Source organism: Notolepis coatsorum (assembly GCF_963971535.1).
Source record: "Notolepis coatsorum genome assembly, chromosome: 17".
Lineage (NCBI taxonomy): Eukaryota > Metazoa > Chordata > Actinopteri > Aulopiformes > Paralepididae > Notolepis > Notolepis coatsorum.
In genome coordinates, this window is record NC_140181.1 from 42,272,294 (window position 1) to 42,289,166 (window position 16,873).

Below are 16,873 nucleotides of genomic sequence, written 5' to 3' on the forward strand. Positions count from 1 at the left end.
GAACTACACTAAAGTGCTTTTCACTTCATTGCATAACTCATTGTGTATAAAGAAACCTCAGCTGCTAGATAAACAAAATCTGCAACAGTGCAAAGGTGACAGGAAGGATGGGGTGGGGTAAGGCAATGAGTCAAAACGCCATGAGCTGATTTTGAACCTGTGATGTTGGGAGTCACCAGGACGCCCCCCAAATTACACAAAAAATTCCTTTTGTGTCTGATTGGTGCCTGTCTGCTCTCTGTTCAGGTCTTAAGCTGGGCATGGAGCGCGATGCCTATGTGATGATCGCAGAGAAGGGAGAGAAGCTCTACCACATGATGATGACCAAGAGCCGACACCTCATCAAGGACCGACGCAGGAAGCTCAGCATCGTGCCCAAGTGCTTCATGGGAAAGTGAGTTAATTTGAGCCGACATTTTTGTTTTAAGTATCCGAGGACGCTACTGACAGTGACGCAACAGTGTGAACTATCCCTCACCGTTTCTCATGCATGAAGCGCAGGGGACACATCCTGAAGAGTCAGTATTATGTAAGGTTAGCTGGCAGAGTTGGCATGCCATCTCCCGAGGTTCTGGCAAACTGCTTGATTTGCTTCTGTCATTACATCCTCCTGGCCCTAATCATACACAGTGTAATCACCTCTCTCAGACTGTGGAGGGGCCTTAAGTAGCCCCCCCCCCCCCCCCCCCCCGCCCATACAGCCGTATCATCAAGCAGGCGCTTCCTGAGTCCACTGCTCTTTCCTATTGTGTGCACATAGACACACACAGACACACACACATACAGAGAAGAGAGAGACACACACACACACACAACTCAGCCCCTCACAAGGCCCACCCTGATGAGTGAGGAGCCTCTAAATGATTCCCCCCTCGAGCTGGGAGCCATGCACTTTGTCAGGGGCTCGTACACTCACCCCTATCAGTCACACACACACACACACACACACACACACACACACGCACACACGCACACAGTTTCATTAGCGAGAGCCCTTAGCCGAGGCTCTGCTATGGGCCCAATCCCCCTCCACTGTCCCCACGAGTTTCTCAATGCCATGAATGGACAATGAGGGTCTTTCCTGAAGTAATGTGTGTTTTTCCATGACGCCCGCTGGCTCCACATACACACCCGTGTTTGTGAGATTCCTCCAGCAGCAATTAAAATTCTTGGTTGGCACCGTATCGGGGGAAACAGAAAATAAACTGGCCTAATGGTGATGGTGACGGCAGTTATGGAGACACCGGTGAACATGTAGATCTATCCTCGGCCCCCGAGCCCCCCCCCCCCCTCCCTATTAGTGCCAGTGATTAAATGCATCCCTCTTGTTAATTTTCTTTTTTGCTAAAATGTGGAAAAACAACAATTTATTGCCCAACCTCCTTGTTAAAGTTGAACAAGTTGCCAAGCACCAAATGTAACTAGTTGCTCAACATATGCAACGGCATTTCAGGGAGCCATGTGGTCTTTGTCAGTGAAGATATCCATGACTGGTAGTCTCAGTGAGGTTAATAAGGCCTATTGATTTCCAATATTGTCATTCATTTCTAAGTGAGTCTAAGGGTGAAAAAGGCTTAGGAAATGAGGGATGCACCTGTATATTGGCAGACTATTGGCTGATTTTCAAAAGCACTATCTGAATCAGCTCGATTGTATTTTAACAGCCATTTCTGTGTTGCTGGGAGCAAGTACTTTTGTTTAAGGAAGAAGTGCTTACCTACAGTTTGGTCAGTCGTCCCTACAAACACAATTGTAACCTCCCAACATGCTTATATAAAGATAGGAATGTCTGAAAAGCTTCAAATAAATATAAAATTTTAGTATTGGTATTTAAGCTGAAAGAAATCTGATATTGGCAAATATCGATTTCTTTTAGAAATTGCATCTTCTTTTGAGGACGGGACAAAAGCAATACCCACAGACGACTCTCAGCCCATGTCCTTCGTCCTCCACGCTAACAGGCTACATCTCTCTGAGTGAGTGCGTGTGTACGTGTGTGCACCGACATGCGCATGTATCTGCTCCACCATCTCCACTACAGTCTGGGATGGTTTCTGTATTAACCACTTAACGTTCCGACGGCAACACATTTTACAGCCATCTGTCGGTGTCACACTGTGTTATTGTCTATCAACCAACAAATTGGTTGAAATCTAAAATGGCCACCGTTTTATTGACACACCGTTTGACCTATTATGTGCTTCCAATCTCGGGTTATAAAACCAAACCCTTGACCCCCTTTACTCCCCACCATTCATTCCTCCATTGCTTCATCCTCATTGCTTCATCAATTCCCTCCTCTCTGCCGGTGATTGCACCCTACATTAGCTTCCAACGCTTTCTCTGATGAGATTATTAGCAAGCGTTTGTTTCGACAGTCCGAGAGATAGAGACTCTCGCTAAGTGGGGGGCTATTGTATTAGGCTGAGATGCTGAGTGCTAGTTTTACTGAGCCCTGTTATCTTGATGGTATAATTCCACCAGGTGTAATCTACCCTGTCCATCTACGCTAGGGCTGGGTGATAAAACAATAACGATATTAAGAATTATTTTTTTTGGTGGACAGACTTCCCCGCAACTTAAAGTAATGGCTTTGCGTGTCCAGATGACAATACTGACCAAATTGAGATTTATTTTTCTCTTGTCCATTTATTTTGTTTGCTTTCTAATTTAAAATACAGTTTGAAACCGTCTGTACACAGTAGGCTATGTGTGCTAATCAGACTTGAGATTTAATTAATTTAATTTATTTTTCATTATAATGCCAGTTTTAAAAGTTGTATTGTTATACAGTTCGTGTTCATGTTCTTCTACCTCAGATTTGTGGTTTGGCAAGTATGCCTAGTTTGTCATGTTCTGACAATAAAGAATATTCTGAACCACAATTAACCTTCTGGTTTCTTCAGCTTCCATTCAGCAGCAAAAATAGCCTTTAAACTTGACAGAAATAATTATTTCATGTATATCGAGATAATTATCGATATCGAGTGATATGAACATTTTTATCGTGATAAAATTTTTGGCCATATCGCCCAGCCCTAATCTGCGCCTCTGTTCTGTTTTGAGTTCCTTGTCCGCATGAAGGGTGGAGTTTAGGCCATGCCAGCCTCTCTCATCATGGGCATTCAAAATGAAGGGTTTCATTCCAAAACACTACATATTCAAGTTTCTTTATTAGTTGTCATACAGAAATACAGAATACTTTTGCATGAAATGCTTCTTTCTGTTTTGCTCCTGAGTGTGCTAGATAAAATAAAAAGATAATATAATATAAGTATAAAATAGAAAGTCAAGTACGTAAACAAGTGTAAACAACAAAAAATGTCAATATACATATATACCGGTATACATATATATTCAATTAGGATAAAGCATTGCTACCTTCATTTAATAAGTAATGTTCTTAATATAGCCAGTACCTGAACGTAATACGATTAAGTAATGAATTTGAAACGCTATCTCAAACTAATGACTCTAGTTCAGCTTCTCTACACAAATGTGGTTAATGCATCATTGCTGTGATTGGCTAAACGGATAACATATCTGTCAGTTCCAAAAAGCTTTCCATCCATTGAAATACATACAAGTTTGACAGAGTCATTCACCCTGTCCAACAAAAGGACACTCATCATCAAAGAATAATTTAAATAGATATGGCTGGATAGATGCAACAGATCAGTCCAGCGGCTCTAGCCAGTACCCTTCTTATCCAATGTATATCTCTCCTACTTGGATGGAGACCATGATTTGTCCTGAAGCCTGAGACTATTAACACTTTGAGTGCCACTCACAAGATTTCTAGTTTTTTTTTATAGGTGGTTGCTTTTTTTTTTTTTTTTAGCGATCTGAAAAATGTTTGCATCACCCGAGCCTACCCGAGTATAGCCGAGCGGCGCCAGCGATCACTGTGGAAAAAAGCGCCCCCTGTCGTCTCCCAGATGACATAAGTGATTTTGGAATGGACTCAATGAAAATGAATGAGGAAAAAAATCCGGTACTCCACATTTTCCAGTTCACTGATCCAGCCGGGGTTACCACAGTTCATTCTGGAACCTCAGATCCCCGCTGATCATGGAGATCTACAGTATCGCGTTGGATCCATACACGTATCGATTTTTTCGAATGGTGATCAGGAATTGGAATATACCAGTTGGATACCATCTGATGTCGGGTAAGGACTCTATGTTAGCAGTATTAGGATAATCAGAGTAAGTTTGATGAAGTTATAAGCTGTTTTGTGAAATGTCTTCTTTCGGTTTCACTGTAAAAGTCTGTGAGGAAATCAACGGAGCGATTATCCGTGCGCGGCCGTAATGTGCTTGCGTGCACGTATAATATTGATCATCTAGCGTTTATTTGAAAACGATTCATAAAAAGGCCGACGAATATCAACGTTGTGGAATATTCCACTAAAAGACGATTTTCATAGAATGCTCCAGAATGAGCTGTTTTTATATCAAAACGGGGGCTTTTCTAACTGCTCTGAAACGGAAACGACGCGATAAAAAAACAATCTGCCTTGACAGCACTGACTGGAAAATAGTCTTTGATAATGCGATGGGCAGATTAGACACATAGCCATAATTTAAAACATAGATTAGGCGATATTAACGTTAACATTGGCGCCGATGGTGGCATTCAGCCGGTAAAACGGAAAACCAGGCGTGGCGCTCAAAGTGTTAACCAAGTGAGCTCCCTGTTCAAAATGTCACCCTTGATTACCATGATGGGGGGGGGGGGGGGGGTCAAGATAGGACATGGAACAGTGAGGCCTCGAACACTGACTCATAAATGTTGTTCCAATAGCTGATGTGGATGACATCATCACCGTGGTGTGCTTTGGAATGGATGATGAACAGACCTACTAGCTTCAGAAGTGTTTACATAGGCCTGTGCACATTCATGCCCCCGTACACACTCCCAATCAGTGTCAAGTATCCACACACGGTTATCTCTGGCCTCCATCTCTCCTCGTTTGGCTGAAGACACACACACACACACACACACACACACACACACACACACACACACACACACACACACACACACACACACACACGCACACACACACACACTTTCAATCTTATATTGTTAATTATACATTACCTTGACGACAAGGTAGAATCTGTAATGCTGTCAAACTGTGACCTCTAGGCAAAATAGCCCCTCTTGGTATTGCACTTTGTTTACATTTTATGTTTTGGTCTGATGTGTTGGTTGGAGTTGACTTAAGATAGGGGATGGGTTGCTATTGCTTGATAGAGAGGTTTGGAGAAATGTACACAATGATAAATGCATGCCAATACATGAATTACCCTAACATTGATCTAACCCTAAACTTTAAAAGTTGTCCCTGGCAAACATTTTAACAACCCAGAATGTCTGAACATTATGACAACCCCAGAATGTCCTCACGTTTTAACAACCCCAGAATGTCCTAACATTATAACAACCCAGAATGTCCTAACATTAAAACAACCCAGAATGTCCTCACGTTTTAACCCCAGAATGTCCTAACATTATAACAACCCAGAATGTCCTCACTTTTTAACAACCCCTGAATGTCCTAACATTATAACAACCCAGAATGTTCTAACATTATAACAACCCAGAATGTCCTAACATTATAACGACCCAGAATGTCCTAACATTATAACAACCCAGAATGTCCTAACATTATAACAACCCAGAATGTCCTAACATTATAACAACCCAGAATGTCCTAACATTATAACAACCCAGAATGTCCTAACATTATAACGACCCCAGAATGTCCTAACATTATAACAACCCAGAATGTCCTAACATTATAACAACCCAGAATGTCCTAACGTTAAAATGACCCAGAATGTTCTAACATTATGACTACCCAGAATGTCCTGAGTCCTGACTTCCACAAAAGGTTTGTAAGTTCTTATGACCAGAGCTGAGCTAAAACAAATCCTCATAAGTATAGTAATTCAAGAACACACATCCAAGCACACATGTGTACACACACACGCATGCACGCACGCGTGCGCGCGCACTCCCTCTGCCTTCTCATCATATTGACAGTAATTTACTCTGTGATGACCCCGTATCCAAAATGACTGTTATGTAAGATCACCCCCCCCCCCCCAACCCATACACACACACCCCTCCCACCTCTCTGCATCCACTTGAGTCCCCTGCCATTGTCAATTAACAGCCACTCGCTTTGACAAAGAGACACACACGCATACACACTCACATGGACACATACACACACACGTATACATATACACACTCACATGAACACATCCACACACACAGATTTGTGAGGGGCTTGGGGGGGGATCAAAGCCTGTTGTCATTGACCCTTCTGTAGCACCACACACACACACACACACACACACACGCACGCACACAGACGTCTAGTAGTGCAGCAGGTTGTGATAGAGGCTCTTATTAATTATGTTAATATATGCCTATTGTTCCTCAGCCAGACAAAGAGCTCAGGTGGAGACAGATGGTTCAAGGTGTCCATGTGTTTGCATGAACACACACACACCTGACCACCATCCTGGCAAAGACAGGCAGCAGCACAATTACCAAGGTTGCAGACATAAAAAAAAAACACTGATTTAAATTAAGATCAAAATAAATGACAGAATCACAAAATATGTCATCAACATCAGGGTTCATACAGGGGCAGTAACACATCAATCAAAGTACCTGTGCCTCCAAGTCATTAAGAATGACTTTAAATGCATACTGTGTCCAGTGAGACCAGCTCCCCAAGATTCAGATCATCTGATTCCAAGCAGAGGGAACAGCATACATACATGTGAAATCAAATACATACACAAATGCACATACACATTTACTGTACACGCACGTGCACACACACACACGCACACACACACACGCACACACACATGCACAGACACAACATTTTTTTAACAGGACTAGGGATGCTTGATATTGGCTTTTTTACCAATATACCGATATTGTCCAACTCTTAATTTCCGATACCGATATCAACCGATACCGATATATGCAGGGTTCCCCCCCCCCCCCAAATGGAATAATTTCAGGTAATTAACATTACATATCTCTTGTTGTGGAATTAACACAACATTATGCATACATTTGACAATAAATAAAATCAGAATTTGTTCTTACTTGCTTGCCTGGGTAAATAAAGGTTATAGAAATGTAAAAAAAAAATAATAATAATAATAAACCGATACCGATATTTTCCGATATCACATTTTAATGCCAATATCGGCCGATAATATCGGACATCCCTAAACAGGACCCATTGACTATGTAAATGTGCTTACATTTGTAAACATTTTCAGACTTTTTTTTAAATAGCTAAAAGTGTTGTTGTAATTTTGCAACCGGGGGCCTCACAGGGTAGCATACATACATACATACATTATACATACATACATACATACATACATACATACATACATACATACATACATACATACATACATACATACATACATACATACATACATGGGGCGACAGGTAGAGGAGGTAGAGCAGTCGGCTGGTAGTTGGAAGGTTCCCGGTTCAATTCCCCGGCAGCATGTCGAAGTGTCCTTGAGCAAGACACTTAACCCCTATCTGCTCCCGATGAGCAGGTTGGCACCTTGCATGGTTGCCTCCACCGTTGGTGTGTGAATGTGTGAGTGAATGGGTCAAATGTGAGGAACAAATTGTAAAGTGCTTTATAAATTTACCATTTACACACACACCCCAGGCATAGGCCTACAGTGTGAGAGCACACACACACACACGCACTCATCTCCCTCTCATTCACTGTTCTCCAGGGAATATATTTTGTTATGCAGCGTGAACAAGGAAGTAGAGGAGTAGAGAACCCATGTGTCTGGTGTGCGCTGGGTGTCGGATCAGGAGGAGGAGGAAGGGGGAGGAAGAGGGAGGATGTCTGGCTTGACTTCCTGAGGCTGCAGCAGTGCTCTGGTTCCAATGGTAATGAATGTAAGAATTAGGAGTGATATTTGGAACGGGGGATGATGGAGGAGGCCAAAGGTAGAGGTGGAGGTCTGAGGGGAGGAGGGGTGCAGGGATGAAGGAGAAGATGGAGCAAGACTAGGGAGGGTGTCTGTGTATGTGCATAGACATGTGTCCATACAGTTTGCAGGTTGGTACATACTGTATACATAATGATAATGATAATAATAATAATAATAATAATAATAATAATAATAATAATAATAATAATAATAATAATAATAACTGTATTTGTATAGCACCTTTCATACAAGAATTGCAGCTCTGTGGCACATCGGTGGCACATCGGCAGTATTGGCAGTGAGGACGGAACCAGCAACCCTTCTATTACCAGGTGGCCTCCATAATCAGCCTGCCAACCATCTGTTACACCTTAGTGTTAAAATAATGCTCCACCCAGGTCTCAACTGAGTGAGGGGATGCAGACCAGAGAAAGACTTTCGTCTTGTTTACATCAGGGTCCCCCATTTTCAATTCATAATGACATTAATGACATACGCAACATATAGATATATATCTTGACATTTCTGACATACATGACATACAGGTACACACACACACACACACACACACACACACACACACACACACACACACACACACACACACACACACACACACACACACACACACACACACACACACAGAGGTTAATTCTTTCTGTCTCAACCTGGAAACGAGGCTTATTAACCATTTCACTACCAAATGGTTAACCCTTTCACTGCAACAATACAGAAGGTTAACCCTTTTCACTGCCACATGACAACGGGTTAACCCTTTCACAACCACACTGCAGAATGTTAACCCTTTCACTAACGCACTACAGACGGTTAACCAGATAACTCAGTTTGGATCCCCCTAAGAAGCCAGGCTGTACTCTAGCCATACAGTATGTACTGTCCCCGTTTTAAACCTCACTATACTGTAGTACCCAGCGTACCTATGAAGCATTTAAACGGGCATTTCACCCGCAATACATCTGAACTCTATTTTTCCACAGCGATCATGTTAATTGTATATCCAATAGCTGTTTGGTTAATAGGCTTAGTTTGAAATAAATAAAAAACATTCAGAGGAAACTTTTAAGCTGTACTATTTCTTCATCTAGATTGTGTCGTCAAACTGTAATTACCACAACAAGGGGGGACAAGTTCAAACTCATTAACTCAGTAACTCCAAATGAATTGGTTCAAGGCTGTTTATGATTTTGTGGATATGAAGATGAAGTGTGTATAATAAATCAGTCTCTGGGAGGTTCCTCTTTAAGTCTTAATTGTGTGCCTGTGTGTTGGGGTCTTGTCCGCAGTGAGTTTGTATCGTGGCTGATTGAGAGCGGAGAGATCAGCAAGCCTGATGAGGGGGTGAACCTGGGACAAGCTCTGCTGGAGAATGGCATCATCCATCATGGTAAGAAACACAACACAATATTTTCTCCCTCCCTTGTTCCCTCGATTTGTTGCCTTGTAATCAAGTTCAAGTCCATCGTTTATTTATTTATATATTTATCCTCTTGCCAAAGCCAAAACTTGGCTTTTACATTACAGGTAACACAGAAACCAGCTGCTGTGATTTATTTATACATTACACAAGAGTATTATGTAAGGGATAATGTATAGCTACGAGGTCATTGTCGCAAAATAATTGACCGACACAGAGTTTAGAACACCGAGGCGCCTCGCCGAGGTGTTTTAAACGTCAGTGAAGGTCAATTATTTTGACCTATTTTGATCATTATTATCGCCGGCAGCCGGCAGGTGTGTCTGATTGCACTGAAACAGTGTGTGTCAGTGGGCTTGATTGCTCCAGCTGCGAAAAACAATAATCACCGGTGATTATCGAAAAATAATTCACCGCTGTCAGGGGCTATTGACCAATCACAATCAAGCATTTCGGCGAATGTAGAGTTAGTAGAGGATACTACACAAAAGAGGTGTACCCTTCTTGCTGACTTAGTTGTCGTACATAACTTGTAAGTCGCTTTTGGATAAAAGCGTCAGCTAAATGACTAAATTAAAATGTAAATGAGCATTATTCAGTATTAGTAGAGGATATAGCAGCAGGACAAATGGATTCCAAATATCAGTTGTGTGCAGACTAAGGCTGAGCCCGAATATTCGAACGTTCGTTCGTTCGTTACGTTGGCATTCGAATTCAAAATCAAATTTTTTATTTATTTATTTATTTTATATTTATTTTGTATGTGTCTATTCATTCTGTTTAGACCAATGGGGTTTTTCTTCACAGTTGCAGATAAAGATTAGGCTATACTAATATTATAGTATTAAAAAAAACTGCTAAGTTATATTCATTAACACTTTCTGCGCCAAAAACGTCGTACAACGGGTTTCAAGTTCATGCGAATTCTGCCAGATCACGGCGTACAACGTTATTTTGATCATATTTCATATTTTCGCCATGGTATTCATATTTCACTCACGGAGCCTTGTCTGATGCTGTGGGACTCAGCACAACTCTGCAACGCTTCAATACTGCCACCTGGTGGATGATCGGCGAGTTGCCAAACCGGATATGCCGGTTGGATATCGGTGCGTCTCCTAATTACGTCCGGCCACTCGCCTATCATCCAAGGACTCTAGCCACACACCGTGGATATGGATCGCTGCCATAACTCAATAATCGACATGATTTGGCCGTGTATTAGTATTATACAAACCGGAAATGGATCGCCTCGATCCCCATCAAATAACTGGGATCTGTTTGCTCCAGTATCATCGCCCAACGGTAAGAGGAGGCTGCCGTGACTTTCAGCGTTTTTGTTTATTATTATCGATGCAAACTGCTCTGATCTATATATCACCCATACTACATAAATAATTTAACAACGATCACGGAATTATAAACAACCCCCCCCCTCCCGTTCACCCGCGCATGATCAGTCATAACGTTTAGGACCATGTACAGTTGAAATTTTTAATATAGCGTGGATCGGTATCAAACGGCATTTGATAATCTAATATATGCATTTATGCCTATATCTCACGTTCTAGGAATCACTGCAGAAAACGATAAAAACATATTTATACTCTAGACGGTATTTTCGTATGAATGTGTGAATGAAAAAGTAAAACGTTCCTACATCCTGAACGATAGATAATCTATGTTGAATGGGCCATAGTAATGTCAATTTAGCAATACAATTAAAAAAAGTTATAGCCCTGCAAAGAAGGTAAACATCTCCATAGACTTAGACTGGTGGCAGTGATCAAACATTGATGGATATAAGCGTGGCAGTTAACACTTCCTGCGCCAAAAACGTCGTACAACGTGTTTCAAGTTCATGCTAATTCTGCCATTCCACGGCGTACGACGTTATTGAGATCATATTTCATTTTTTCGCCATGTTATTCATATTTCCCTCACGGAGCCTGGTCTGATGCTGTGTGAGCCGGCACAACTCTGCAACGCTTCAATACTGCCCCCTGGTGGATGATCGGCGAGTTGCCAAACCGTAAATGGCCGGTTGAATCTCGGTGCGTCTCCGAAATGCGTCCGGCCACTCGCTTATTGTTGCGGGACTGTATACACACGTCCCTGTGTAGCGATCGCTGCCATAACGCAATAATCGATATGATTTGGCCGTGTATTATGATTATACAAACCGGAAATGGATTTAGGCGATCGCCGTCAAATAAGTGGGATGTTTTTGCTCCAGTCTCATCGCCCAACGGTGAGAGGACGCTGACGTTACTTTCAGCCTGTTTGTTTATTATTATCCATGCAAACTGCTCTGAGCAATATATCACCCATACTACATAAAGCATTTAACGACGATCATGTTCATCCGCGCATGATCAGTCATAACGTTTAGGATCATGTACAGTTGAAATTTTTAATATAGCGTGGATCGGCAACAAACAGCATTTGATAATCTATATATGCGTTTATGCCTATATCTCACGTTCTTGGAATTACTGCAGAAAACGATAAAAACATATTTATATTCTAGACGGTATTTTTGTATGAATGTATGAATGAAAAAGTAAAACGTTCCTACATCCTGAACGATAGATAATCGATGTTGAATGGGCCATAGTAATGTCAATTTAGCAATACAATTTACAAAGTTATAGCCCTGCAAAGAAGGTGAACATCTCCATAGACTTACAGTACTGGCAGAGAATGGTATAAGATGCTCAAAGTGCGTGGCAGGGAATGTGTTAATGTGTTAAAGAAAGTTGATTTAATAAAAAAAGACTCATTAATCAGATTAATCACTTTATTCAAATTGAGGATTTAGTTTGAGGATATTTATATAAAAAATAATAATAATAAAAAAAAACTTAATTATTATTATTAATAATTATTTTAAGTTCGAATCCCAAAAACAGGCTTCGGGGACAGCCTTAGTGCAGACAGAGCATAATGTAAGAACCCAATTTTCACGGTTCTACATAGAACCAAGCGTAGGAACCCCATTTTCAAGGTTCTACATAGAACCAGGCTTAGGAACTCCATTTCATGGTTCTACATAGAACCAAGCGTAGGAACCCCATTTTCAAGGTTCTACATAGAACCAGGCTTATGAATGCCATTTTCATGGTTCTACACAGAACCAGGCTGAGAACCAGGGCCCTCATTTATCAATGTTGCATACACACAGATATGTGCATAAACCATGCATAAGATCATTTCTAAGCAAAGTGTGGGATTTATCAATATGAACGTGTGCTTGAGATTGTGCATACATCTACGCACAGCTACGACCGTGCGTAAATGCCACCAAGCAGTAGAATAGGAAAACTGCAACAGACGGAATCATCTTTCATGCATGACTCATAATTAATTATAGTTCATTGTAAAATAGAGACATGAGTTTAATTGTTGTCAAACTCTATAAATAGCATTTGGAATAGGTCTTTCCGAATGAATGCAGCATGGCTTATCTTGCGTTATCGAAAGAGTTGTCACATGGTGCGCTCCTCGGGGAGCGTGTTTTCAGAGATAATAGGGCAGATATACAGTATTTGCAGAGAGCACGGAGTGGCTCATAAGTAGATTCCACTACACGAGACACATTCTCCTTAATTTGTACCGCAATTTGGGACCCAAATTGGAGCATGAAACAACATGCACGAATGCCATCCCCGTGCACATTCAAGCCCTCTCCACCCTGGGATTCTTCTCAGTGTGAGATTGGAGGCATTTCAGGCATTTCCCAACCCTCCATGAGCAGGATTATGCCCACAGTGTTGGTGTCATAATTTCCCCAAGCCCCAACTACATACAATACCCATATCAATAACAACAGCAGGCCGGGGTCAAGAGAGAATTTCACGCCATCACCGGGTTTCCCAACATCATCGGAGCAATAGACTGTACCCATATAGCTCCATCAATCAACAAATTCAGTTATGTGAATAGAAAGGCATTCTACTCAGCAAATGTACAGATAATCTGTAATGCGCATTTGGCTGATACGTTTCATTGCCGGTGGCTGGGAGGAACGCAGGACTCGTTCATTGTGCAGAACAGTTCTGTGGGCCTTCGTCTCCATGGAGATGCTGTTGGAGACGGATGGCTTATTGCTGAGTGTTACCCATTCAGGCCAAATTTTATTTTATTCAATTGTAATGTTATTACTGGGGTATTGGTAATTAAAATATCACTTAAATGCAGGTGATCAGGGTTATCCACTGAAGCCATGGCTAATGACTCTGACCGACCCAACAGAAGCGCAATTATAACCAGACTTGCGCGCGCACAAGAGCCATTGTAGAGTGCACAGTTGGCTTGCTTGTTTGGCACGGGGGGCCAGACGCAGAACACCCACCTCCAAACCCTCCAAAAACCTAAACAAAAAAAAGGCATTTATTTTACAGTATGATTATCACAATGACTCAAATAGTGCAACATAGTGGTTACAAGTTTTTATTCTCCATTGGGTTGCACAGGCAGCAATTTGCTTCAGTGACTTGTTCATTTCAGTCATTACAGTGCAAATGTTGGGTCAGCTTGTCATTTATTTCAGTCACTGTGCTGGTTCTGTAGGACTGCGTCAGTCAACACCCTTGGCTCCCGGCCAGATTGATCTGCACTGGTCTTTACTGTGTAGACCCACCTGCCCCCCACTTCCCGTTTTCCTTCTGGTAGGGTGGTCAATGTAAATATGTCATTCTCTTTAAGAGAATCCATTTCTTCGTGCATGGCTTTAGTCCAGTTGTCTGCCTTGTCTGAGCTCATTGCTTCTCTGAAGGTTTGCGGTGTGTCACATACTCTGTAGCAACAATCTACACTAAATAACACATGATCATCTGAACTCTCATCGGTGACATACTCAGAGAGGTACTGTGGGGTTCTCCTATCTCTCCTCGGGTAACGAGGCTCACCTCCCTCTATCTGAATATTGTCTGGTCTATCAGAATTATCATGATCCTGAGACACACCTGTCGTTTCTGTCACATCTGCCCTAGAGATACTTCTCCTCCTAGGTAAGTCAGGTAAGTCATCATCAATCATAATTGGGTCTGTCTGTGTCTCTTGTGTCTGTCTCTTTTACCATGTCAGGCTTTGTGGCAAACCTCACTAGCCTATGTTTCATGACCTTCTTAGTGTCTGGGTAGTACACTAAATATGCAGGGCTATTTTTGTCGTAACCTACAAAAATCCCTTTCTCACTTCGTGGGTCCAGTTTCTTTTTGTCCTGTTTGTATGCGTAGCACACCGATCCAAATACCCTCATCCTAGATAAGTTGGGTTTCTTGCCTGTCAGCGTGTGGAATGGAGTTTGCTTGGTTCTGTTGTTAAAGTATCTGTTGCGTATAACTGCCGCTGTCTGTACAGCATACGTCCACATCTCTTTTGGCATATTGCTCTCAATTAACATGCATCGTGCCATGTCAAATAACGTGCGCCAATTTCTCTCAGCCGTGCCATTTTGGTGTGGCAAATACGGTGCTGAGAACTCTAATGCTATTTTTGTTAAGCAGAGACTGAAACTCCTGTCCTGTGAATTCGGTGCCATTATCGGACCGGAGGGATTTCACTTTTCCATATGGAGCTATGTCTGTGAAGAATCTCTCTGTAGCTTTCGCCGTATCACTCTTAGCTTTCAGAAAATACACAAATACTGCACTTGAGTAATCATCTGTAAAAGCTAGGGCATATTTAAACCCATCTTTGGCTACTGGGTCAATAGGACCAGCCAAATCTGTATGTACAAGCTAAAATGTTTCTTTTGCTTTTGTGTCAGGTTCCCTATTTCTGCTCTGAATGAATTTACCTTGTGTGCATATTTCACAATACATTTTGCTCTTGTCAATTCTACCCTTGATCTGCATTCCCTCTACAACATTCTGTAACCTGGAAACATCATCATAGTTACAGTGCCCAAGGATTGTGTGCCAATATCGTAACAGCCATTACATGAATCGTCAGTTATAGGAACATCACTCACAGTCAATGTTCCCCCTAAGGTGCGCCCGTGCGCGCGCGCGCACATGGCAAAACGTTCCCGCGCACATCTGAAATCTGTCGCGCACAGAAACGTTTGTGTAAAATATGCATGTAGTTAAATTGACTGGCGCGTTGCACCGAATACTACGGTAACCTGTTGCGTGTGACGTTACCAAGAGAAGCCCCGCTTTCAGTGCTTTGTGGGCGGCGCTACTGCGCGCTCACACAGACACACACAACAGATGAGGAAGTGGACAGATCCGACTAGCATTGCTGGCTCCTCACAATGCAAACGCGAAAATGTACATTACAGATGAACTGCAGAGAAGATTCCCAATTTATCGTCCCGGTCGAGACTAATTGGAAGCGGAGTGCAACGCGTGCAAAGCTTGACCATATGTTTCTGTGTCTAATAAAGGTGCTGGCGATCTCAAAGCTCACATGGACACAGAAAAACATTACAAACAAAGCAGTGCGAGGCGAGAGTTTTTTTTTTTTTTTTACTTTATTTTTTAGCATTTATCGCTTTTCTGGTCAAGCATGACCGACAGATATAGGTTGAAACGGGATATAGATCAGGGGAAGACATTCTGGGAAATGACGGCGGGTCCGGGAATCGAACTCGAGTCCCCCAGATCCTTGACGCAGCACGGTTTTCCCCGACGCAGAAATAGCGCCGAGATATGCGGTGAGCTACTGGAGCTCCCCACGAGGCGAGAGTTTCATGGCAAAGTTGTCCGAATTGATTGAAGAATGCAGCTATACAGAGAGAGAAAGAAAATAATTGAAAACTATTTTGATGCCTCAAAATGAATGAATGAATGAATGAATGAATGAAAACTTTATTAACAGATTGCAGAATGGGTACAGTGCAGTACAGCTCAATACATACAATTGTTAAGGGGATGCAGACCAGAGAAAGACTTTCGTCTTGTTTCCACCAGGGTCCCCCATTTCCAATTCATCGTAACATATATGACATACATGACATACAGATAGACAGTACTGCTACATCTATACATTTATGACATACCAGATTTGCAATTACAGTACTGTATTTGTGATACAAAAAGAGTCCAGAAAAAAAGAGTATATACATTAGGCGTAGAAACTGTACATTGGATTGGGTAGGTGGGGGTGGGACTGTACATTGGAGGTGGTTGGGGGGGGGGGGGGGGGGGGGGGGGGGTAGGAGTGGGGGGGGGGGGTGTTGGCGGGGGTTGTGTTCGGACATTTACAGGGGCCAGTTTCGAGTTGCAGTCTCCCTTAGGTGTTTTTTGAGAGTGTTTTTGAAAGTGGGTAGTGATTCACATTCCTTTACAGCTTTGGGTAGGGCGTTCCACATTGATGTGGCATAATTGCGAAACGTGTTTAGTCCCTTGTTTGAGCCGAATCTGGGTTTAACATGATTTGTGGAGCTCCCTCTGGTGTTGTGATCGTGGTATTCACT

The 16,873-nt window shown here is 42.2% G+C and overlaps 1 protein-coding gene across 2 annotated transcripts in view; it reads left to right on the forward strand.

Annotated features, from left to right (window-relative positions):
• The window catches only part of prex1 (phosphatidylinositol-3,4,5-trisphosphate-dependent Rac exchange factor 1), a 278,977-nt gene that overhangs the window by 119,516 nt on the left and 142,588 nt on the right, over window positions 1-16,873 (forward strand). For both annotated transcript variants that reach the window (XM_084333669.1, XM_084333670.1), the window contains exons 10-11: window positions 247-394; window positions 9,317-9,417. In XM_084333669.1, coding sequence (XP_084189795.1) covers window positions 247-394; window positions 9,317-9,417 — 249 coding nt within the window. The remainder of the gene's footprint in view (window positions 1-246; window positions 395-9,316; window positions 9,418-16,873) is intronic.